This window comes from Nasonia vitripennis, chromosome 2 (genome assembly GCF_009193385.2).
Source record: "Nasonia vitripennis strain AsymCx chromosome 2, Nvit_psr_1.1, whole genome shotgun sequence".
Classification (NCBI taxonomy): domain Eukaryota; kingdom Metazoa; phylum Arthropoda; class Insecta; order Hymenoptera; family Pteromalidae; genus Nasonia; species Nasonia vitripennis.
This window is the reverse complement of record NC_045758.1, coordinates 17,850,308-17,876,589: the sequence shown is the minus strand read 5'-3', so window position 1 is coordinate 17,876,589 and position 26,282 is coordinate 17,850,308. Positions and strand designations below refer to the sequence as shown.

General features: G+C 41.0%; 1 protein-coding gene across 3 annotated transcripts; it reads left to right on the top strand.

Moving 5' to 3' along the window:
- The first annotated feature begins 5,588 nt into the window (after positions 1-5,588).
- Positions 5,589-18,278, top strand: LOC100119146 (G-protein coupled receptor 52). Of its 3 annotated transcripts, XR_004226590.2 has the most exons (6): positions 5,589-6,054; positions 15,283-15,734; positions 15,819-16,038; positions 16,310-16,739; positions 16,910-17,014; positions 17,162-17,347. XR_004226590.2 is itself a non-coding variant. In XM_031922624.2 (5 exons), exons 2-5 carry the CDS (start codon positions 15,623-15,625, stop codon positions 17,534-17,536), a joined length of 942 nt encoding a protein of 313 aa, XP_031778484.1. In that variant the 5' UTR covers positions 5,589-6,054; positions 15,283-15,622; the 3' UTR covers positions 17,537-18,278. The 3 variants fall into 3 exon arrangements, 2 of the variants coding, with proteins under 2 accessions (XP_031778484.1, XP_031778485.1); XM_031922624.2 differs by lacking the exons at positions 16,910-17,014; positions 17,162-17,347 and adding an exon at positions 17,357-18,278; XM_031922625.2 differs by having other exon boundaries at positions 16,910-17,348.
- Positions 18,279-26,282: the final 8,004 nt, after the last annotated feature.

The window sequence follows — 26,282 nt, the reverse complement described above, 5'->3', positions numbered from 1 at the left end:
TTACAGTCAATGCCACCTTGAGGAGCACGATTCTTTATCAAACAGGATGAGTGCTAATGCCGAGAGGATAATGGGCTGGGCTGCACAGAACAGGCTAAAACTCAATATTAACAAAACCAAAGCAATTGTCCTGGGCTTCCCCTACTACATAAATGCACTACCTTCAATAGCTAACACCTATATCAACATTGGGGGTGCCCAAGTCAGCTTTGAATCTTCTGTGCGTAATCTGGGATTGGTGCTTGACTCTAAACTCACGTGGAAGGAGCACGTTACACAAGTATGTAAGCGTGCTCACTCGCTAATGTACAAGCTTTACTTTTACAGAAAAAGTACCAATCTCAGATTGCGCAAGCACTTAGTGCAAGCGCTTCTGTTTCCCCTTATAGGCTACTGTTCTCTTGTATACTGTGACCTGACGCAGGAACTCGACTTAAAACTACAGAGGCTCGTGAACACGGGGATTCGGTACATCTATGGTGTAAGGAGAGATGAGCACATCTCCCCATACAGGCGGGAGCTGCAGTGGCTTACCACTGCCGGACGCAGGAAGTATTTCACTGCTTGTTTCTTATGAAAAATGTTTAACACTGCCGTATCATCATACGTACTGGCCTACTTCGACTTTCGCGTAGCACTCCGGACTGTTAGGGGGGGAGTGACACCTCTGGATATCCCTACTTTCGCGAGACGGAGACGCTGAGGAACTCGTTTCATATCAGCGCCTCATACCTATGGAACAACCTGCCATCACACCTCCGTAACACTACATCCATCGCAGTATTCAAAAAACTAGCTAAAGATTACTTTTTCGAACTCGAAAACGCATAAACTCATAAACATCGTGTACACAGTCACGCACACGCACACACTTGCTCAATCTCGCTTAACCCATCTTATTATTTTTGTACTTTTACTACTCTGCTGTACATATTGAATCGTACAACATAATGTACGCAAATAAAATTAATTAATCTAATCTAATCTAATATCTCTCTCTCTCTCTCTCTATATATATATATATATATATATATATATATATATATATATATGTCACGTACATAGATGTACAGGAGGAGCCGGAGGCTTCGGGGCGCCCGCGCGCGCTATTGATTTTGGCACGGGGCCCCCTTTGAAGTGTCGGTCTTTTAACTACGTAGAAGCGAGAGAGAGAGAGAGAGAGAGAGAGAGAGAGAGAGAGAGAGAGAGAGAGAGAGTTTTCGCGTGGGCATGTATGATCGCTGGCGTCCATCGGCGGCGCGCGGGCAAGCGCATCTATTCGATAAATAATGCGCTGCTTTTCTCTTTTCTCCTCTTTGTGGTAGCGGCCGAGCGATCGAGCTTTTTTCCTTTGACTCTTTTTGCATATAATGTGCAGGCATAATGCGAACGGAGCTTATGAACGCTTCCGCGTGTGACGCTATTTGGCGCTAAACACGATCGGGCCTGAATAAAAAATCTTTTATCGGCTATATGATGCAGCGCGAGAGAGGATGTAGGATAGGCTATACGGCATCACGCTTGATCCGGACGGGCTTGGCTCGAGCTTTTTTTAGGGCAAAGCCACCAGGTCATATTGTTTATCCCGCGACTTTGGAATGCGGCTCCGATGAAGCTCTGTAGTACGTATGCGACGGCAAACTGGAAGAGAAAATAATAACCTGCATGCTTTCGTTTCCCGATTATTATATTCTATAATTATTAAGCTAGACTTTGCTACAATACATTTCGGCGAGGACATTTTGTTTCGATTTGCACGCGATGCATATTTTAAAAATTGTGGGAATCTGAACTCAGACTCTAAAATAATAATCTCATGGAAAATTTAAATTTGATTCTTATTGGTAAATAGCTTTTGGTCAATTGGTTCATGCAGAGAAAGAAACTGAACATTGAATTGTATCATGAGAAAGACATCATTTTTGTAACAAATTGAATTAACTAATTTAAAATAGTCTAATGATATTTAGTTTTATTTCTCCCGTAAATAAGCGACGATCCTAGTCGAAAGCCTTCGATCTGAAGTTCACAAATCACAGAATACTCGTTCGATTTCGCGCAATTCGCAGTCTACGAAAATTGCAACGTAATCTACTCTACAACTTCAGCGAGAAAAGCCTCGTTCCATCTTTGGAGTAAAAAATTCAATATATTTGTTATTAAGTAATCTTCGAGGGCGGGACGCGGACACGCCGTCGCTTCCGCGCTCTTCAGCGCGACATTGATAAAAGCAGCGGAGATAGAGAGAAGAGAAGAAGCGATTCGATCTTCGTGATAAGGAAAAAAGGGTCGCGCTTGTGGAGAGAGAGAGAGAGAGAGAGAGAGAGAGAGAGAGAGAGAGAGAGAGAGAGAGAGAAGAGAGGCTGTCCGCGCGGGCGCGCGATGTAGATATAAATTCCGCCTCGTCAGCAAGGCGGAACGGCGCGCGCGGGCGTAAAGGGAAAAAATGCGCCGGACAGCTTGTCGGTTACAGGATGGTCCGAAATTCTTGAGGGCCTTCGTCAAGGGCTGGCTTTAAATCTTCCTCGTATATCTTTCGCTAACATTTTTCCGAAGTTTCGTCGAAAATAAATTGCCTCGCGTCATCGATCGCGACGCAACTCATTTAGCCGTGCGGCAAATCCTGTCGTTATTTTTGGCGCGAAATTTATCGCGCATTCTTACTGCAGCCGACTTTTTCTATACCGCGAGAAATGACTCAGACGAATAATTGAATCGCCTGCCGACGGCTGCCGCCACGCTGCACCGGACCCTCTGCAGCCGACGTTGTTATCTGACCGAGCGGTGCATTTTCTAAAGTGCTTCCGTTTTATCACGATCGCCCCTTATACGTGATTCGTGGACGTATCTGCGCCTCAAGCTCGGAAGGACAAACGTGTACTAGAATGTTTTTCATTGTAATACGATCTCGTCCGTGAAATTTGCGTCACTTTGTGTTTTAATTTTTTAAAGGTGATCAAAAGATCCATCTTGAGTATTTACATATACCACAGCTCTTGCAAAGTAGGAAAAATTACCAAATAATCGCGACATAATGGGATGTAAGGTTTAGTGAGCAGCTTTTTCTACGAAAGTTCAAGCCCGCAAACATTACCGCTTTGTCGTGTGTGGGGAATATTTCATATGCAGAGCCTATACTATAAGAAAGTCTATAGAAGAAAGAATCATCGATCCAATGGAGAGATGTTTATGAAATACTATAAACATCTGATTAGACTGGCACTGGCCCTTACCAGTGAGAACAAGAGGGAACGCCAGTCTGGTCCCGACCGAGTAACTGAGTAGTCGCATTGAGTGCGAGTCTTATATATTGATTAGCTGAATAAATCTTATATTATAGTTATTAATTTAATGGGTTGTGTCTTAAGTTTGTTAATAGTTTAATAAGACCTCCTACACGTGTAAGCACATCAGCCTGCGGCATGCGTCGACCGAACGGCAGTTAAAAAGCTTCATCCAACATGTCACATACTATGCACACCGATGTATACACCCCGTATGCGCAGCCGTCTATCTTCAAGATTACGCTGACGCCGCAGAACAAGCTATCAGCATATAGGAAAAAAATGAGACCACTATTCGCTTCTTTATCTCCTTTCTACGTAGCACATACACGTCAGACGCGCGTTCACTGCTCGTCCACCACGACCCGCGCCGTAACTCGATACGCTTCGGTATACGAGAACTAATATCGACAAATTGTAGGGAGACTAGCTTTTTGTACTCTTTGCTGACGGGAGAGATGCTGTGCAGGTATACGTATCGGCTACACGGATCGGATTAAAAAGTTTGCGTGTATGCTGTTGCGTGCGGAGGTTTGATACCCTCTCGATCCCAAACTCGTTCTTTTAATCTTCCTCAATATTTCACTCCGACGCTTTTAGCCTTAAGTAACTTTTTCCATCACGTAGTACGAGATTAACTTTTTTCACAGAACAAAAGTTTAATGGTTATACCATCAATAGCTCGATGATCGAATTTTTATGACGTTTGCGGATATAAAGTAAATCCCAGCTTTCAGATGTACACTGCAGGTGAACTATAAAAAAGTGAACCCCTCATAGTTTTAGTTCTTCCACGGCCTTTAAAAAAAAAACGATCGATATATGTTAATTTATAAAGCCCGGGAAAAATGTGCAAAATGCATAGGCGTGAAATATTTAGACTCGATTGATTCGCCATTAATCCGCGCGCGCGTTACCTTGACCGGATGCGCGAGCAAAATAAAAATACGGTTCGCCCGTAAATAATTCAGCGCAGTTTCGGAAAAGTTCGGTCCCCGCTCGAGCGCGCCGTCTATATTTGCGCGGTTGACAGCCGCTTTCGCGCGTAAACATAAATATTTTGCGTGCAGTGGCGCGTAGTTTATGAAAGGCAAAACGTATACATAGTGCGGGAACGCGAGATCTACTGAAGCGTCGCGGGTGTTTTGTGCTCTGGATGAATAGGTGAGCGCAGCTAATGAGAAGCGACTCCGTAGTGCGAAAGTGCTTATTAAAAATTTTAATAACTGTTTGCGCTATTTTATAAAAAATTGGACAAACATCGCGCGTATACCGTCGGTTGTTAGTAACAGTCGAGATTTAGCCATTCCAGCAGCACGCATTCGACGTTTGACGGTACATACAAGAAACGATTCGTATAATAAGTCTATAAGAGTCCTTGAACGTAGCAGCAAAAAGCACACACCGCTCGAAACATCGGGAAAAGAGGGTCAACATCTCCGACGTATCGGACGCGGAGGTTCCCCTCGGCAAAAAAGCGAGTGTCTATGAGCGAGAGCGATGACGAAAAAAAAACTGACCGAGCCAGCGGCAATAGCGGTAATTGAATTGGATTCCCTTAATGAAGATCCTGCAGTCGCCGCTCTGTATGCCGTTCTGCGTGTTGCTGCTATCAGCAATTGCGCTTTCATTTATCGAGAGCCGCGCGAGGACAAAGTTTGCGCTTCTGGCCATGCGTGTAATGTGCATTAGCTGCAAGGATTGATCAGTCGGCGGCGCGGCAAATAGACGCACTGGATACTGTTGCCGCTGTGATTGTTTTGGCGGTACAGGAAGCTATCCTCTTTCACCCGTCGAGAGACCGATCTGACTGAAGAGTAAAAGTAGTTGTCAGTGGAAAATTCCGGGTATAGTCAGCCACGCATAATGGCAAAAAACACGTGTAGCCTCCAAAAAAAACGGGCAGCGTCGAGCTATCTCCCCGAGGCCACGTGTGCACCGCAGCAGTGGCGACTCGCACGCGCACACACAATCCAGCGCACGTAATACGGACACATATCCGCTGGATCAGCAGCAGCAGCATCATCCAACCGTCCAAAACGCGCGCACGCGCACATATCCGTCGTGTCTCGTGATAAAACGTCAGCCGCACACGAACGCGACGCGGCCGCACACAGGCACGTTCATACATAAACGCGGGCGAACACGGTTAGCAGCCAATGCGCCGCCCGGGGGTATAAGCCAGAGACACAGCGGGAGAGGGTGGATGCGCCGTCGCGGGGGTGGCGCGCATGCGCGCGAGCGGTATCGACGCCCGGGCTCGCGGCGCGCGCCAGGTACGCCGCGCGCTCACACACACACACAGACACACATCTCTCGTCGAACAAAGCAGCGGAGCGGCGGCGACAGCAGCGGTAGCAGAGGGTGCAAAATTCGCTGGAGGAGGAGGGCGAGAGGGAGGCTGCTCCAGCGGGGAGGGGGTGAAACGCGAGCGAGGCAGGCGTCCCGAGTGGAGGCAGCGTCAGTAGTAAACCCCCCGCCCGATCAGCCGGGACAGAGCAGCTGACCCTTTGGCTCGGCGGCGCGCAGCTCGCTCTCGCGTGCTCTCGATCCTCGTATTCCTCGGTACTCGCTGCGTAGCCCCGAGCCCTGTGCAGTGCGTCGTTTTCCTCTGTGACAGCTTGTGCGCCCGCCGCTGCTGCAGCCTTTACTGCGGCGTCGCTGCTGCGGAGCGGGGCTGCTTCGCGCCGAGGAGAGGAGACACCGACAGCCGCGAGCCAGGAGGAAGCTGGCGAGACTAAGGCTGCGGGGCCAGAATGAGAGGAAAAAGGTGAGACTCGGAGACTGGGAGAGAGGCGTAGAAGGTGCCGAGCCGAGCATTCTCGCAGCTGCTCGTCAAAGATGGCAGTCTCTCTTTCCCCGCGGGCCATTTCTCTGTAGCGCAGAGGTGAGGGGAGGTGCTGCAGCCCGAAAACGAGCTGCTGCTGCTGCTGCATGGACCGCCGCGCGCGGGCGGAGGCACAGCAGCGCCACAGTCAGGCCAGACGCTGACGATGCCTCCTCCGTGTGCCTCTGCGCTTCGCTCTTTTTTCCGCTCGTTCGCCTCGGCTCTGAATATTCATGAGGGATTGGAAATTCCTCTCGAAGCGCCGCTGACGAGGACGATGCCGATGCACCCGACATCGGCCCCCTGCCCATGTGTGCGCGGCTGTGAGTGACGCGCTCCGCAGCTAGCTGTGATCTTAGTGCGAGGTCATTGTGCCGTGAGGATTTTTTGAGTACTGGGGATTCGCGTTGGCCCGGTTATCTCCCGACGATGCCTCTATATGTATCGCCGCTCCTCATATCGAGTGACACCCGCGTTTGTTACAGCCTTATTTAGCTCGAGAGTGCTTTCATCCTGTACTGTCGCTGACAATGATACGTCTGATGTGGCTTACCGAATTTCGCTCCGTTTTCCGATGCCGCCTTCTGCCCCTTATTTTCCGCGCGGCGTGCGCGCGTATGTATGTAGATGCACTCGTGAACGAACGCGCTGCGGACTGTTTACTCGGCTATGCAGGAGAGTCGTTTCACCTCGAGTGCGCTACTTTTGCCTTTGTAGGGAGGGAAAACTTTTTATCGAAAAAAAAATTGGGCCGTAATAGCGTTTTCTGGTTTTACTCGGGGCTAAAGGGCTTTGCGAAATCTTTGTCGACGAACCTCGAAGCGTGAGAAAAATCTATGCGCAAAATCGAAGTTGGCGCGCTTTTCGATTCTAATGCTTGCTTGCTGTACAAGGTATATCAGTGGAATGGATGTAGAGATGGAAGAAGATGAAATGAAATTATATTTTTGAAAACTCGTGGGCGGGTAATGCTATCCGAGCTGCATCCAAGTGGAAAGACACTTATAATAAGAACTTACGGAGGCATGGCGCTGACATTTACTCGTGCACAGGTTCTATAGACGCGACTATGTGCAGCAAGTCGTTTATTTTTCCCATTTTATTATATATTCTTTTTGCTACTCATAATTATACATGTACTCGCAGAATCATGACAAGATAATATCGACCGCACGTTTTTCAATTTCATACATCAATTGTTTGCACACGAAAAGTACGTGGGCGTAAAAAGCCTTCAACTTTTGTTAAAAAAAATAGTGAATGGAATTTTTTGTCATCAGTGTTCCATGGCTTATCCTACGATTAGTAAAATTATCTGGTAAATATGTTATTCCGGCAGTCTTCTAATATGTCAAGTATGAGGAATATTAGTTATGGGGCCTTATTATTCAATTGTAATTTAAACTGTGACAATAAGAGCTGTTGTTGAGATTCCATCGATAACCCCAGTCTCCTCTTAAATTTTTACGAAATAAAATGAGCTTTGCTATGTTTAAATACGAACAAAAAATTGTTTGTTGCTACATGTGGGGCTATACTTACAAGTACATTATCGTACAAGCGCAGTGGTGACAGTTTATACTAAAACACGTCCCGCATAAACGTTAAAACAATAGCCTTGTCGGTATTTGAAAAATAACTGCCACTTATCTTTGGTAAGTAGCTTTTCCTTCGACCTTATCTATTGCTTCAATTTTATGAAAATCGTTGTTACCCTCAAACAATTGTACAATGTTCTTATACTGTTCATTTGAAATGTATTAATATTTGATGAAAAATTTACTATATCACTATGATTTTAAAGATTTTCATGTTAAGAAAATTTACCTATTACGAAGCTTTTTCTAAAAATAAGCAATTGAGTTTTTCTTCTCGAAGGTCCCACAAAGGCCCCTAAACTTTTCGGATTACACATATCTTTATGAGAATTAATTCAAAAATTAATCTCATACTTAGAATAATTAGATACGAATGTTGTTTCATTATTTTTTGGTAACTTTTAAAAACATGTCACGTATATACTGTAACGATGGTTATACTTTCTAATTATTATGAAAATCGACTTATATCTTGAATTTTTTCAAAATTTAAAATCTGGTATGCCGACAGCAATAACGATGGAATTTAGTATGCTGTACAAAGCTTGCAGTGGTATGGTGAATATTCGGTTAACTCAGCTTGTTATCGAGTAAAGAGGGTTTTTCCACAGTCGTCGAGTTTCTCTCCCTGTACGCGTTTTACGCATATCAAAGACGTGCGTATGTAGTGTTTGAATGAGTCACGAGCGTGTATGAGAATTTGAAATGTTCGCTCAGCATACAAGTGCAGAGAGACTAGAGTTTGACGTGGGTATTTTACGCCTTCTATTTTTTAAGATTATTGATTCCGGCTGTAGATATTTAGTAGAACCTATTTCCGCTGAATATTAGAGAATTTATGAAGTAGATAGATTAATTATATTAATTATTTATGGTTCTTGAATGTTTATGAAAAAAATCCATATTGTAAAGCCGGTTTTTATTATTTATTTTTCATGTTTCAAATATTAATTGGGTGGAAACGTATGTATACATAGTATAGTGTGATTGTTGATGCAGATACGGATCTACAGGTCATATTCGATAACTGTTTAACTTGCGAGAGTTGGAATCAGAAATCATTCTTCCAATCTGTCGATCCACTTTTATCTTGTAGCAAATGATGAGCCATGATGTTCGAAATTCAAATCACGATAGCGCAAAAGAAATATCACAAAAATGTTGCAGAGATGATGATAGCATGTAAATTTAAACTATGTCGTACTTTCTTATTAGTTAATTTCTAAAGAATACAAAAAGGATAAACATATTATATATTTTCAAGCAATAGATTACATCTAATGACTGTAAATTAATTTAGAGGAAGCTATACTTGCCAATTTATTACCGTATTTTATGTAAAAAGAGTTCATTGAATACAACGAATAAGTTATTCAGTCGGATATATCATTTTAAGAAGCGTATAACACTTTTAAACTGGAATGAAATTTTAATTACGTAATTATGGAATTATATAATTATTTATCAAATTTAATTAATATTTAAATGGAATAAATGCATTACTAATTAATCGCCTGCAGTGGCCTTTTTGAAGTAAAAAACGTTTTTGATGAAGACTCAAAGTAATGAGTTTTAAAAAATACGCAAGCTTGTGCGTACAGATTCATAGCTTCTACAAACCAACAGTACATAAATTAGCATACCGATACCGAGTATCAAATTTAAGTGATTTTCATCATCCTCTCCTCTAAAAATAAATTCCGCATCTTCCTGCACGGTAACGTCAACAGGCGAGCTTATCATCGTCTTTTCCGCGGGCGCAATCAATCGCTCTATATAAAATATCTACGTTCGTGAAAATGAGAAAAAAGCAACTAGCAGGCGGAAGGTCGCGAGCGAAAGCAGCAGCGAGCGGAAGGCAGGCTAGTCTATTGAAAGAGAGTGCGAGCAAGCAAGAGGGAGAAAGTGAGGAAAGAGCACGCGAAGCCACTTGCATTATTTGCCGCATTCAAACGGATTTCCTTGAATGTGGCCTGATTCGTCCGATTCATTGGTTATGTCGTCGGCCCTGACATCGACTCCCAGCGCAGCGCCACCCGCCGCCGCCGCACACTCGGTATTGCCATTCGCAAATAAGAAGAGCGCGCGCGGCTCGATATTTTGCCGCTAATGCCTTCTCTATACCTAGCCTGGCGTAGTGGGTTGGTCGCGAGCCCGGGCCTCTTGTCCCGCGATCATACTCTCACGTCTTAAAGGCGAAGGCTTTTCTTCGCCAGTAGTTGTGTATGCGTGAGGCTGAACTCTGGCTGAGGGTTGCACTAGCTCTCTGTGTTGTTGGTTAATCGCGTAGAGAGTGTTCTTGCGCAGCGGGAAGGAATTAATTTTCCTCGAGTTGCGTTTTTTCTCAATGACACTTTTTCTGAGGGGAGATTTATCTTGGCTTCAATGCTTTGCAATAATTCAACGAGCTTTAATTTTAAAGCTTCTCGAATGAGGTAAAATTCAGTTACAGTTAACCTGGAATTAAGTTTTTTTATAACCAAAGTTTATTTATAACCAAAGTAATAGGCCATCGGGCATATTTTTGACAAGATTTTGTACAAAAATCATACTCATTTCTCTGAGCCGCCTGGAATCGTCGGTAAAATTTATATAAAGGGACAGTCTCCTCAAAAAATAATAGCAAGAAATACAATTAATTCTGCATGGCACGAGCGTCACTCACACCTCTCGCTGTTAATCGAAGTCTTTGATTAAATAATTTCCTTTACTAAAAATATCATAAAGCAAGTACTATCTTTATTTTCATTTAAAAATCCATGAAAATACTAACCACCATTTATCGAAAGAAATTCTCTCGCAATTATCTTATGACTGCCTGTCTATAAGGTGGGGCTATAAATAAATACTGATCATCCGTGTGATTTTATTCTGTCACCGTGTGAAATTCAACTGCCCATTCCAAAATGCGGAATGGCAGGGGTCACTCTTCTGTTGGCCTTTGGCACGATATAATATTCCAACATCAGCAGCACTATAGCAGACACGCCGTGCTTTCCTGTGTTATTGTCACGTGTCATCGAAGCCGCAGCGCGCTGTCCGCATATAGGTACACAGCCGAGTGCCAGCGGACGGATACAGAGAGGGAGACATAATGCGCGGTGGAAGGCGAAAGTGCATCGCAAACTCATCGTAATCCATAGCACTCACACGCTAAAAAGGGGCTTCCTCGCACCAAGGAGCTTTTCATGATGTAACAGACTTGACCGCGACCGACCTCGCGTGTCAACGCGTCACCGCCATCACTAGCGTGATTTGCCTATTATGCGTATAGTGCGGCTCTCTCTATCGCAGCGCGCGCCTCTACCTGCACTTATTATGTATTGTATACCTGTACCCTTTAGCCTACTCTTTTTTTGCATTCTTATACGTTCGCACGCTTACAGAAGTACGTAATTGCACTTGGCATTTTGTCGCACTGCTTTTCTTCTTGCATTAATCGAGTGGCCTCGATTGTGTCAGTACGCTGCCACCGAGCAGTATTTTTTATAAATCCCTGATTTTTTTATAATAACACAGGAGATTTTCGACGTTGAGGAGTTTTTTATACTTCCATTGATCAGTTGAGCTGTGAACGCGACTTATTGAAGTTTTTTTCTGTTTTCATTATCTTGAATTGACTATAATCATTTGCTGAATCTATATCCAGTGTAAATCAGTATACATTTTGAAATGTCAAAAATATACGATGCTAATCCTGTTGAACGCCCTGCATGAAAATCGACGTAAACGGCCATTCAAATAGATTATTAAAGCGTGAGGTACTTTTGAAATGATTTAATAAACTACTTGAATCACTTACAACTATAGCGTGACAGATCGAGTAATCGGTCCCGCGATCAAACGGGTGAAACGTCTCTCGCTCAAAGAATTCATTCCAGCTTTAAACTTCGACCATTACAGCTGTACACTGAGACTTAATGCAAGTCCGAAATTTCTTTCAAACTAGGGCCTTGATACATCGGTATACCTCGTACACGGTTCCTTTCAAATATACTCACTCATTCGCATCGTGTAAATGTATACACTGCAACTAGACGCGTCTCACATTTATTCAAAGAGGAAATGAACAAGAGTAAATGTTACTGATAAACTCAAATGATAAGTTCGTTAACGTGAAATAATTCGAAAATTTGAATTACGATTTTGCGATTTAAAAAGACGCTAAATAAAAGTATGCATGAAAATTGAAAAAGTTTAATGCATGTACTCATTCAAAATAAATTATTCACGGCTCGTAAACAGCGTAGTTAACTTTTCAGAATACTTCATTAAAAAAAAGACTTTTATAGCGTACATGAAAATCAAGGCTGATTATGCATACCTTAAGTTGCGTATAGCCATTAAGACTATACGCAAAAGTTGTTTCAAAACTTTCCTTCAAATTAGAAATGTCACATCATAATATCAACAGTTCGCTAACTTGGAAAAACTAAGTATCTGCGATCCGCAAGTACATGCCTAAGACATAAAAACCAACAAGATCCGCAGGTCGAATCTGCGCGCGTTGGCTGAAACCTCAAACGCCGGCGCACATCCAGTACAACACAACTGTATAGGTGTATATTGTATAAGAGAGAGTATAGAGGCCGTATGCGCATGTTGGTAGGGTGAGCGCGTTTTCACGGAAGCGGGGGCAGCCGCGACTGCAGCAGCAGCGGAGCGAAAACTGGCGCAAGGCCTATGCTTACCCGCTGCAGCGCAGGTGCGCGCGCTCTGGCACGGCTCATTCACAATCGACTCGGTTGAATTATGAATGGCGGTCGATACGCGCCCGTCGCCGCCGCCGCTGCAAATGTAACCGTTCAGCCCCTTTTGTACTCTATCGAAACCGTGAAGCTCTGTAGCCAAGCGGCTTTTCTCGAGACCCTTTTCGCCGCGAGCAAAACGCTGAGGGAAAATTAAATGGCCGAGGAAGCGGTCGTGTAATGGGATTTTGATTCGTTCCTCTGCCGCTGATATAAAGCTTTTCTCGCTTATACTTTATACTTCGTCATTGATCTGTGTGAATATTTTTTTTTCTATACAGACTATTTATAGATCAGTCTATAGGTTGGGGTCGATTTTTTGAAACCTACGCAATGTAGTTAGCTACTCATCAAACATTCTGTTGTTGAGACATAATTCATTTTGAGCGTTTATATTTAGTACCCATCACCACAAAGTTAGATTCTTACTAATCAAGAATTACCTTTTTCATATTTTCAGCTATTTCTCTCAACCACTGCAATGTTATACTTTGCTTGAATTAAAAATTAAAAAATCATGAGTTAAGAGTGCTCTACACAGACCGGAAGTGATTTTGGTCAAATTTGCTTGACAAAGTACGGCGTTATAATACAATTTAGATAAACCGAAAAATTTGGAAAAAATACTTTGATCCGTTGTTCACCTGGGGAAACTCTCCTTATAGTGTTTATCAATTTATAAGTTTGTTAAAAAATAGAAAGAAAATGAGACCTCAATTGTCGTCTGCTCGGTATAAAATCAGCTGTTTATGAGTTACTCAGAGAAAACGGTTTATTATGAGTAGTTATGTAAAAATTCATGCTAAAACGAAGTTTCCCCAAGTGTAGCATGAAATAATAAATCGATTAAAACTCAATTCCAATTTGTATGATTATTCTAAAAACTACAATCTGTCAAGCAAAATCAAAAAGAATTTTTTGGGCTTTTAATTTTAGTATATGCCAGTAGGGCGCGCTTATTTTCACTCAGTGTTAGGGGACCCTTATCCCATAGTTATCCGGCTTAATGTAACTCATTTTTTAATATTTTGCACATTTTGTCCGCAAAGCTCTGCACTCGATTCTGACTTCCGAAATAATCGTGGAGCACTCTTAATATTGTTAAGAACTCTCTGTACATTATCAATATACTGCTGTTGATATACGCATTGAATTTCGGCGAGAAAATAATACTTCGGTCCCAAAAAATTATCAATGATAGATTATGACGTGTAGATACCATGGTTCCGAGCTTAAACTGTATTTCTTATCTAATAGGAATAATTATTATAATATGCATGGATTTTGATGGAGTAGTCAAGTTGATATCAATATTAACAACGGAAAAATGTTTTTAATCAAGCCGGAGTCCATTTTAATAATTTGTTATTCCGTTGTAGAGCAACGGAATGATAGTTTTTTCCAATTTTCTATACAAATCAGTTGCAATGTATGGAGTGTACGGAAGAATATTAAAAAGATTGAAGCTCGCTACAATTATGCAAAAGGAAAATCGCAACCGTATTTGAACAAATGTCACCTGAATAATTAATTACTGTACCTATTATCAAAGACACATCTATTAATTATTCATCGATTTTTTATCGATTTATTTATTTATTGTTATTATAATTATATATTTTTTTGTGAAAATTCAAAATGAAATATTATAATTGAATAACAAGTTTCAAATCAATTCAAAATAATATCTCGCTATATTACATTCTATTCAAGATCTGCAAGTCGCTGAATAATTGTTCTAGCAATTACATTTATGTAACAAGTTGATTTCACTAACTTGCAGCCATATAATAATACGTAGTGTACAATATAAACATTTAGTCGAAGCGGCACGATTAAATTGCAAATCACGCAATCAGAAATCGATCGGTTACGCACTTCCAAGCCTTATACTTGCGTAAATACTGTCTTTATTCGATTACTCTAATTAAATAATAAAATCTGCAAAGTACAATGCATATTTTATTCACGTCAGAGGTCAAAGTGCTGCGGACCTCGATCGGAAGGGCATAAACGTAGCATCAGTGCTGCATTAAATACGTATACCTATATCTGTGTAGAGAAACACTTTTCAAATCTCGCTCTGACGAAGAGAGCACGCAGTGCTTCTTTGTGCATCGCTCGCGGTGCATTATAAATACCTTCTTTGGGCTTGCTTTCGTTTTAACGTGGCCCGCCGCACACTTTCAAAGTCGAGTTTAGTTCTCGTTTTTAATATACCGCATCGCGGTTTCCACTGCGACCGCGCAGTATGTATGTGTATAGCAGAAAGAATATTCCCAAGCAGTGCGAGAGAAAGAAAAGTACTTTTTCGGGCGTCTTATATGTGCCTTTTTCCCGAGTCCACGCAGAGAACTTTTTGTGCACGAGAATAGCTTGATGAGAGGTGGAAATTAGGGCGCTTTGAATTTTTCAGCCTTTTTCGGGCTTTTGCTGAAGCGGAGTTTTAAATGGCTTGGCTGAGGTTATCGCGTAAACGATTCGCAGTGGTGAGCTTAATCGCGGTTATCGATTATTGGCATAGTGTACAATACTATAATATTGCCCGGTCGACGTATTTTTATATTTATAGTTATATTCCGATCGAATAACATATAATGAAAGATTCAAAATCCAAACTTTGAAATTTGAACAAAAGAAGTTCTCATCATCCCCCAGTGACCCAGTCAGAAAGTTCACACAGAGAGCGAATGCTATATAGGTATAAAAGTTAATTTGGAAAACTGAACCCTGTACACATCCCCCCACGCCTACGACACAGGTCGCGCGCGCAGCGTGTAATCCGATTACGGCTGAGTAGCTCACCTCGTCTATTTGTTTTTCAGCGATGCGGAAAGACTGATCCTCTTCCGCGACAGCAGCAGCAGCATCCAGAGAAGCAGAAAACCAGCTCCCTGCCGCCGTGGCGCCGTAGCAGAGGTATCAGCGGCAGCTGCTTCTCCTTCGTTGCTGCCTCGTAAAAGTCCGGGACTGCGGCAGTAAGGAAGGAAAAGGCGGAAATAGGGTGCGAGGATCAGATACAGGAAAGAGGACAGGAAGGAAGGAAGGAAGGAAGGAAGGAAGGAAGAAAGAAGTGAAAGAGTTTGGAGTAAGGAGGGAGAGGCTGCGCGCGGCAACCTCAAATAAGTTCGCTCGCGGGGGGATGCAGCGCGAAGGGGCGGCGGCATGGAGGAGCCCTCGCTGGAGGCTCTCATGCAGGCGGGCTTCATCTTCGTGGTCGGCGTCACCATTATCCTCTCGAATCTCCTCATCATCGCAACCTACCTCAACTTTCGCGGTGAGTGGAGAATCATCTTTTATCGTTCCTATATAAGTAATTGAACGCGAAGTAAGCTTGACGCGCAAACACCGACGATTGCAGGTCCCAGTGAGGTGATAAACTACTACTTGCTCTCGCTGGCATCGGCGGATCTACTCTGCGGTCTGCTGGTGGTGCCGCTCTCGGTGTATCCGGCGCTGGTGCGAAGATGGGTCTATGGGGACATCGTTTGCCGACTGGTCGGCTATCTGGAGGTCACGCTCTGGGCCGTCTCCGTCTACACGTTCATGTGGATTTCTGTCGATCGATATCTCGCCATCAGGTTCGACCCTCTTTTGCACGACCTCGCCGCGGCAAAACTAACCGACTGCATTGACGCGCCGCAGTGATAAGATCCGCGCGGAATTCGTTCTATTGCCACGAGAATTTTCGAGCCTTGAACGACGGATGATCTTGTATTCCGATCGCGCGCACTTGCATAATATACATAGAAGTAAAGGTCGCGCGCCGATAGACGAAGCCAAGCGAATGACGCGCGTTATCGAGTTAAGGTGCAAGCTTCGACTTTATACGGGAATTTTGGCCTTTCGCAGGAAGCCACTGCGCTACGAGACGGTGCAAACGAAAACGCGTTGCCAATGCTGGATGGTGTTCACGTGGATAAGCGTGGCGATGATGTGCTGCCCGCCGCTGCTCGGCTTCAACAAGCCGATCTTCGACCGAGAGGCCTTCATCTGCATGCTCGACTGGGGCAACATGGCCGCCTACACCATAACCCTGTCGATACTCGTGCTCGGCCCGTCGGTCATCACGATCGTCTACACCTACTTCTACATCTTTCGCATGATGAGGAAGCTGAGGTCCGGCGTGCCGATACACGACAAGGAATACGCCACTGCCCTGTCCGAGAACCTGAGCAATCCCAGTCACATAATGTCGTTCGTCCTGGTGATGACCTTCTGGATCTCGTGGACGCCCTACGCTGGCCTCAAGATCTGGGCCTCGATTAACGGACCTCCACAGGTTACTATGCTTCTAATTTCTGTTTCTCTATAGCTGCTATTCTATACATGCGAGAATCATGCATCGGAAGAGCGTTCAGTGAGCCCGATGACACGGAGCACATGCACGGTACAATATAATATAGGATTCAATTATTTTCTCCGAAACTATGTTTCGCTCTCGTTTCCAAGCATGCCTGGAGCGATCGACTGCATCTTCGCTTATAACTGCATTTCGCGTATAATCTTCGACCTACAAATATCCTGGCCTTTTGCCAGCGGAGCACGAGCACGGCAGTAAGTAAGCGACAACTAATAATTGAGCCCGCGGTAATTGCGTTGCTCCAAATATACATTCCAACTGATGAGTATCTCTGCTTATTTATTAAAAGCCTACATTTAAATGACACTATACTGTATAATCAATCGTGCCCTGATTCGCAGAATGGAGAGCTCGTTCAGTACAGTGGGCGTATTTTCTGTACTTGTGGATGAAATATTTTTCGAAACTTTGGGTAAATTTTAAAGTCACCGATTCATCATCAATCCGCACATACCTTTGTTATAAAAAAAGCATAATTAGCGCAATAAAACTCGCGAGATCTAATGTGGCGCGCGCTTACGCGCTCGTACTTGCAGGTGCCGTTCCTGAGCTTCGCCGTAGTGTGGTTCGGGGTGACGAACAGCTTCTGGAAGGCGGTGGTGCTCGGCACCCTCAGCCCGCAGTTCCGCCTGGCGGCGCGGGTCCTCTGCCTGACGCTCTGCTGCCGCCACAGGCGACTGCCGCCCGAGCTGCTCGGCCTCGACGACGACGACTAGGGCAGCGCAAGCGACGACTGCGGCGGCGCTCGCGGCTACAGCTACAGCAGCGCACACAGGCCGCTTTCGTCATACAACCACTACCAGCACCAGCACCTACGTCATCCACAGCTACTCAGGATCGCGCCTCCGCCGTACGAGCAGCGGCCGCCCGCGGCGGACGACAGCGGCAACTACGCCGACGACGACGATGACGACTACGAGGACGACGACGACGATTTGTTACCGGTCTACACCAACTCTTGCGTCTCTCCGCAATCTCCCTCGTATAGGACCGCGGCGACCACTCGGTCTCGTGCCCAGACCGAGTCGATCACCTCTTCTTACTCCTCCTTCGTCAGCGACTACGAATCCCTGCGCTGAGAGGCGCCTGCGACGCGCCGACTCCGCGCACTCGATCATCGCGCTAGATCTCACGCTGTTAGATAAGTATGGCGCTCCGACTGCAGCTCGCATCGCTCGATTTTTTCGCTCGCTTATCGAGTCCGTAGCTACGCTCCCTCGCATCCGAAACGAATTTCTAAAACGAATCAAAACTTTCTACTCGACCTCGTTACGCGCATCCACTCGACACTGCAGCACAGCAGTTTTCACGTTATTTACCCGCGATTCCTCTTCTCTTCTTCCTCCTCCCTCATAAGGCTTTTGTGCACTGTATAACACACCCTAGTTCGCCAACCTCGCTGAATTCAAACCGTTACCGCTCTCTATATAACATACAAATATATATATATATATATATATATATATATATATATATATATATATATATATATATATAAACTTTCATGGCGCGAGCGAGCGGGCGCTCGCGAAACTTGTGCACGTATAGACTCGAATTCGCATTTTCCGTTTCTATAAATATATACATACATAAATATGCATATAGGTACACGTTATATTGTACGAGTAAAGTGCGTATTTAAGCAAAAATCACACTCACGCGCTCACCGTCGCATCGCATGTAGTATAATATTATGACAGATATAGATCGCGGCGCGATATACAGTAAACATACATAAAGACAAATTAAAATCGTAAAAAAACTATGATATACGCTCTGCAGCTGCCGCCGTGTGACTGGTGCATATTCGAATCGAATTTTCGTATATAAATAAGCTAATCAAACTTTTTAGGCATACGGGCATATAAGACGGTAGAAAGAGAGTACCTAGATGATAATAAGCGCGTCAAAAGCCAGCACGATGATTTAGCCTTGCACACGTCAGGTTGTGGCTACATCGACGACACACGACACGAGCGTTTCTTTCTTACTCGCAACTTAATTGATCAAAGCTAGGCTACTCTCATTCCGCACCAAAAGAAAGTATAATCCAAAGAATCTCTAGTTTTATTTATTTCTTTTTGATCAGTGTGTTGTATACCGTCGACCTATTTGCTTGCACGGCATGAACGAGCCAATTGAACGTTTTTTGGTTGAAGCTGATGCGAATGCAAATAGAGTGAAAATCTGCTGTAGATGTGCATCTAGACCGAGTGAGAGATAAATATTTTCGCATTTTTCCGCGCTACTGGCGGCATCGCTCACACACACACGCGCGCGCACACACACACAGACACACGCAACTACACTTTGTTGATTTGCATTTGTACACGATTGCTCGCACGCGAACGACGGCTGGCGACAAATCAATTTCATTCCTATATATGTATCGAACGAACTGGTTTTTTGTAAACGAAGCATGAAAGTTTCTTTTCATATATATAGACGCAAAGCAATTAAACGTAACTGTGTAATATAAAACAAGAAGAAACCGTGAACTTTTCTTACGAATTATAACGGCGTACGATTGATGAAATATTATTAAAGAAACGCGGTTTAATCTATAAGACTCAGCCTCGACAGTAAAGACATATAGAGATAAACGAGATTAATAAAAGAAAAAAAAGGTTGAACAAAAAATCACAAAAAAAAATATTACAATTTTTAATAATAATCTTGCCTGTCGTAACTTAACTTACACTTTAAGGAGGGCAGGGCTAAGGTCAAATCGATTTCAGCTTCGTCTCTAATCGTCTCGCTTCGCTCAATCTCTAGACTTCGCTACTTAGAAACAAGAAGGAGAATAATAAAAGATACCCCATCATAGGTCGGTGATATTAAATAATATACAAGGGAGAATTAACAGAGAAAAATAAAAGGCGTCGACGGGACAAGTGAATCAATATTATACACAATAATAATTGCCTACAATGTCTACGTAAAAGAGAAAAAAACATACTTATTGCATGTCGTAGTAAGTTCAAAGAAATTTACTGATTTTCGATATTTCATAACTGAAAGTTGAGAAATTCAAAATGAATATTAACGATTCCGATTTCAATTCTAACACGATGGCTTATCGGAATATCGAAAGGCAAAACCAAAGCGACGTGTAATTACTGAAATTCAAAACAGATTTCGGTAGTCTTACTTCAAGCTTCAAGATGCGCGAATGCAATATGGAATGAAAAGAACAATATTTCGCGTATATGTACCTACGACTGTGCGCGTTACATACATCAAGCATAAGCGAGATATGAAACTCACAAAAAGTCTAGTCAATTAAAGAAAAAAATATATAGCTACCGAGAAAAGGTTAAATCATTCAAATCATTATACAGAAATAAGGTCTATAGTCTTTGAGTCAGCGACACGTTACTTATGTAACAACTGTAAGTGAAAAGTCTTTGTCTTTTTTTCGATAATCATCACATGCGGTTTCGTGTTATTGCATTTTTGCAAATCATAATTTATTACTTGTAAAATGATGTGTTAAATTTTGTCCTCCGACAATGCACTACCATATACCTATAATATTCGACTTCGACGAACTTCTCTTTATAATTAAAACACGGTATTGGATTGATTGAATAGTTGTGCTATTACATCGCATTTGGACAATGTATTTTTTTTTTTTTTTTTGCTTGCGTTGCAAAGAACTCGATTGAACAATATAAAACGACACAAAATAAGGGTAAAGGAAGAAGTCTATAAAGAATATACAGTACGATTAATCAACTTTAGAAAACTTTTGACTCACGCTACATGTTCTTTATTCTTATCAAAGTTTTTCATTGTTAATTATTGTATAGATTGTTAAAACATATAAAAATATAATAATTTATAAATAAAATAAGTTTATTAATTAAATTTTGAATCGTAATTTGTCTATGAAAAAATCCTAAACATTACAACCTAATCGTTATAATTTACGAACTGATCTGAAATGCAACTTTTGAATATTGATCAAATTGCGATTCGATTTAACTTTCACTAGCTGCGGTGACAGCTAGCTCATTTTCACATCATACGGTGATGAAAAAATGCTAACGCGAATAAAATGAAAAATCTATTTAAAAATACTCAGAGCCATGTTATTTAAAACTACTCTATACGTGTCGTAAAATTACAAAAATAAATAAATGAATAACAAACTTACTTATATTTAATCGAGAATTTTTCGCGTAGCGCAATCAGCAACAGTCGCAAACATTCAGCTATGCTGTATGATAGTTGTTACAACTTTACTAAAGAAAAAATCTTTCTATTTGGAACTTATCACGAGAGAATTAGCTCACTAATGAACTTTGTCGTGATCAGACTTTGCACCCTCCGGCGGGCCGAATATAATCTATTTAATGCAAATGATAGGAGTAAATACAATATTTTGTAACCATGCGAGTATCAGCGGTTGTAATTTTTTTATTTTCGTTTACAAATCAACTAACTGATTGGCAGTTCCTTCGAAGCGCTTACTCCGTGGTTATCTGCCATTTCTAGGCTTCTAAATTGTGCTGACTTAAAATAATAAACAATTACAAGATAATGTACTCAGCTTAGACATTACAGTGACGTTTTCAATCCAATTAACAAACAGCTTGTAAACGACATATTACTTAAGTAACAGCTAACCGATCGCGGAGTATTTATAAAAGTATACAATTCTGATATGTATTCGAATAATTTTTTGAGCGGATCCGTGATTTTGTAAAAATAACGGATCGTAGCTCAACGGGAATGCGCTTTTTGCACCGCCAGTATATTATTGTTGTAAGCGAATACAAGCAGTATTAACCAAAAATATATACGCAAGTCCTCGGCGATGCGAACAAATAAGATTCTAAAGTTGAAGCTGCACATGAATGATCTTCCTAAAGCAGAGTAGAAACATTAATATCGTTCAAATAGTAAGTAACGACTGCAAGCAAATCAGTTTCTTATTTGCGATAAAGATAACGGATTCATTAAAAGTTTCATACGTGCGCGGCTCTCGATAACATTGCGTGACAGCGAAAGTTTGTACTTGGCTGACCAAGTTTATGACGAATCAGATGTATTTTAGCTTCTGAAATGAAATATACATTGCGATGGTGAAACGATAAATCACGATGACGATTTCGCTCTGTAAGATTTCAAAAAAGCTAGAAATGGACTGCTTTTTTAGGACTATTCGTGTATTGAAATTATTCGAATCGCCGCGGAATATCTGATTATTCGGGCCATTATAAGTACGTACAGATAGCATCTTTCGTTCGGATATTTAAATGTCGAATATTCTATAAAAGAATCTATTCAAGCATTTCAATGTACGAATAATGTCTGCTCGAATTACTACGTATGCGTCGACGTATTGCAATGACAAGGCAAGTTTTATCGTTTTATGCAAACTCAACTGTAAGTAGAAGTGTAAATCGCCAGACCGTTAAATAATTATAAAAAAAAAGAAAAATAGGAAAAAGGTAATAGGCCGGAGGGTGCGGCTCGTGCCAGGTAAAAACTATTGTACGAAGAAGACGATGCTGACGAACGAGACGCATATAACGCAAAGTGAATCCGAGTATGAGAGAATGAGTGACAGAATGCAGGCGCGGTTACTAAACCCAAATAATCGACGACGAAACGCATAGCGAAGGGGGGAGAGAGCGAGAGAGAAGGTAGATGCAGAATAACGCATTATCTGCAGGAAGTGCTGATCCCAGAGGCAATTTCCTGGGCGGCCTTCGTATATTATCAAACAGTAAAAATATGAGAAAAAACCTTTTTGTACCTAGTTGCTAGTTTTGTACTAGTTTTGTAACGTACCTCACCGTGGGCGTGCTGTTATTACATATTTTAAAAGAAAAAATGTGGTTGTTAAAGCGAAACGATTATATAATAGGAGTTATGACAAATTGGAGAAAAAAATTCGAAGCAGAGAATCACCAAAGACGGGGGCAAGAGAGAAGAAAGCGTCGTCGAACAATTTACAACTTGCCAGTTGTATACTGAAAAAACAAAATAATCAAGCGTGTTCACGTTATTATACTTAAAGGTATCAAAGCGTCGTGCGTGTAGTCTGCGACAGCGTCGAACGTGACGCGTTTCCCTTGATATGGTCGCACATTTATGCTCGAGATAAATATCTTGTATCGAAGGTAAACTGTTGCAAAGTCCTATTTGTCATCAAACACTTGGATTTTGTTCATAGATTCCCATTATTTGCTCAAAAATATATAAATACAACGAAGCGCGAAAATTAAAAAAAAAATATACTAGCTGCTGAATTGGAAAATCTAGTATTTGGAGAATAGGAGAATAGGGAGTCTATCGATTAAATAAAATGTTCAATGATCGATTGCGTCTTTGTTTTCCGCAGATAAGTGACAGTATAACAACAATAATATACTCGATATGGTAACTGTACCAATCACTACGTACTAAAAAGGAGAAAAAACTAATCTTATATAAGTATTCAAAACTTCGAAAAACATCCTTCCTTAAACCCTTCGTAATATCTCTTCCAGCGCTTGTACCAGCACTATATGAGATAAAACAGAGAGATAAAGTAAAAAATCGCGTATAGTACGGACACACACCAGGCGTTTTTAGTGATAATAATTAAAGAAAACTTGAAAAAAAATCATTCGACGGCCCTATTTTTTCACTCGCGCGCAAATTCAAGGCCAAAGCGGAACGCGGGAATCATGTTCAGTGAAAATTGGTGAACAATATGCAAATAAGACAGTTTAAAGGGGAATTCCAACGAATAATAAAATAAAGTCGGAATAAAGTATAGATACGAGTAATTCAACTGAGAGCATCACTTGAGCGAGTTCGACATACGGAGCTAAGTCTTTGTTTAAAATATAAATATATATAAATAAATAAATATTATATATATGAAAAAAACATCTCGCCAAATGTAGAGAGCTTATAATAATGCAAAAGTCGTTTTTATCACACAATTGCATCTGTATATTGTTGACTTTGTCAAATTTATTTTTATTAATATATGTATACATGTATATTGATATAATAATATGGTGTTACAAGAGAAATATTTTCAGAACCACTAAAAAAGATAAAATTGACTAGCGCTCAAATTAAATATATGATATGAACGTTTTCACACGGTTCAGATTGTGTTGACAAATAGTATGAATATCAAAAGCTTATTGTATTAAACACGTTATATTTTAAGTATAGTTTTTGACATATCACACTTTTCATATCCAAAGAGTAGAACAAATATTTTGTATATGGTGCTCTATTACAGTTCCGGGCTTCGTTTGAATATTTTTATCTATATAGTCAGTCATATAGCTATAAAAATTTGACTGCACTCAACTTGATATTGTGTTTTTACGTATGATGCAGTACCCACGCACATTAAATTACATCAAGTGTTCCTTTTTTACACGTACAGAAAGCTTTTGTACTATTTTATACTAATTATTGAGGTGTGTAAATGGTATGATTAATATTTTCGAATTTGACACATTATTCGATGCAACTGAAAAATACACACCTACGCATGTGGAAATATTTCTTGTTAAAAAAATAAATATTGCATACTTTAATCTATTTTAAATGATCACTCAGCTCTGATAATGTCAAGTAATGTAAATAGAAGAAAAAATAATTATTAAAAAAAGTCTTTTCAGCCGTTAAAAGTTTGGTGATTGTCAGTTTACGCGTACGGCGTTCGAACTTTCGCACTCATAACACATGGCATACACTTACAATCACACAAAAGTCCGTAAAAATAAACTAAAAATGTTTGTATTTGTTTACTCGTTTATTGGTAAGCAATCGTCATTTGAAGTATAAAACCTGTAAAAACAAACTTTTTGTACACGTAGTTATTTGTTGAATTCACGACTTATTAAGTAATAAGAAATATTGTACGAAGCTAGAAAAATCATGAATTGATTTGATACGATTGTGTTTGACTCTATAAAAATACATAAGACATGTACAAAAATGTTCATTAAACACATCTGAACACTGTTGGAATATAAATCCATTTAAAAACTACTATATAAACTACGTCTCCGCAAAATTTCTACGTTCAATGCTAAGCTATACAAATACATGTGCACACACATACATACATACATATATATATATATATATATATATATATATATATATATATATATAATGCATACAGTAATTACGACCCTTCTTTGCGAAAATTTCAAAAAAAAAGTGGTCCGCAGGATTACCAAAATGTTTGGATGCCCGACATGGCCTACATTCAAGCAACCAACAGACAAACACAAACCCACACACGTTCGAACAAGGATACCACAATCGGTATAGTAGCGTTCTATAATAATGAGCCGTTCGAAGCGATTTTTCGCTCATCGCGCTATTCGCTTCCGCTTGCTCGATGTTGGATGTATCATAGGCTTTGAAGAGAGAAGGTGCATTTGTTTATTTTTTACGATGTAGAAAGATAATTGTTATGATGTGTCGATAAATGGTCTCGGATTTTTTAAAACACACAAGGTAGTATTATGGGTATTGAAATATCATACTATTAAAAGATTTCAATAAAACCATAATGAAAAGTTAGGTTCGAATACTGAATAATATCTAGCATAAATAAAGAAAAACGTTTAAATGTGTATTGATTTCTTCTGCATATGTTTATAAATAACTTGACTTTTTAAGATAGTATCTTCAAACAGTGCCAAACTTGTACATACGATTGATTTAATTCAGAAGAAAATTATTGTATTTTTCTTAGTTAACATGAAAATATTAAGATTTGCAACTTTTATTCATGGACTACCTTGTGTTTTTAAAAACAATGTTAAAGCTTCAATATTTTCAATCTTCAGAAAAAATTGTATAAACTCCGTGTTTGGCCCTGGTAGAAAGTGGCGAGAAGACTAGTAACTGGCCAGTTCAAAGCACGATGACTGCTTAGGCACTGGCCAAGCACTACTAAGATTCCGAATTATTCGAAACGTAAACAACAAGATGCTTCCCGAAAAATACGTACGTACGTATATGCTGTTTTGCGAGTTTTTTTATATGTTCACATTTGATTGAGACAAAGATGTATAAGGGCTATCACACGTAAAAAGGTACACCGAGGAACAGCAGCTGACAGCCAATCAGAAGCAATCTTGAAACGGACTCATTCCTTCATGTTCTCTCCCCACCACCTCAATAAGGAACAAGTCCGTTTAACGCTTACTTCTGATTGGCTGTCAGCTGCTATTCCTCGCTATTCCTTTTTACGTGCGATACCCCTAAAGGTGAATTTCACACAGTACGTCAACAAGAATTAGAAGTTTAAAAAATACATTTCATGCATCGAGTTTCATAACCTACAAAAATGTGTGTTCATGGAATACTTATTTTTGTGAGGGTTAAAATACAATATTCGGGTTAAAACATGTTATTCATGGTTATTTAAGCGTTATTTATTAGTTTCATAAGTATTTCTGGATAATTATGGGTCAATTT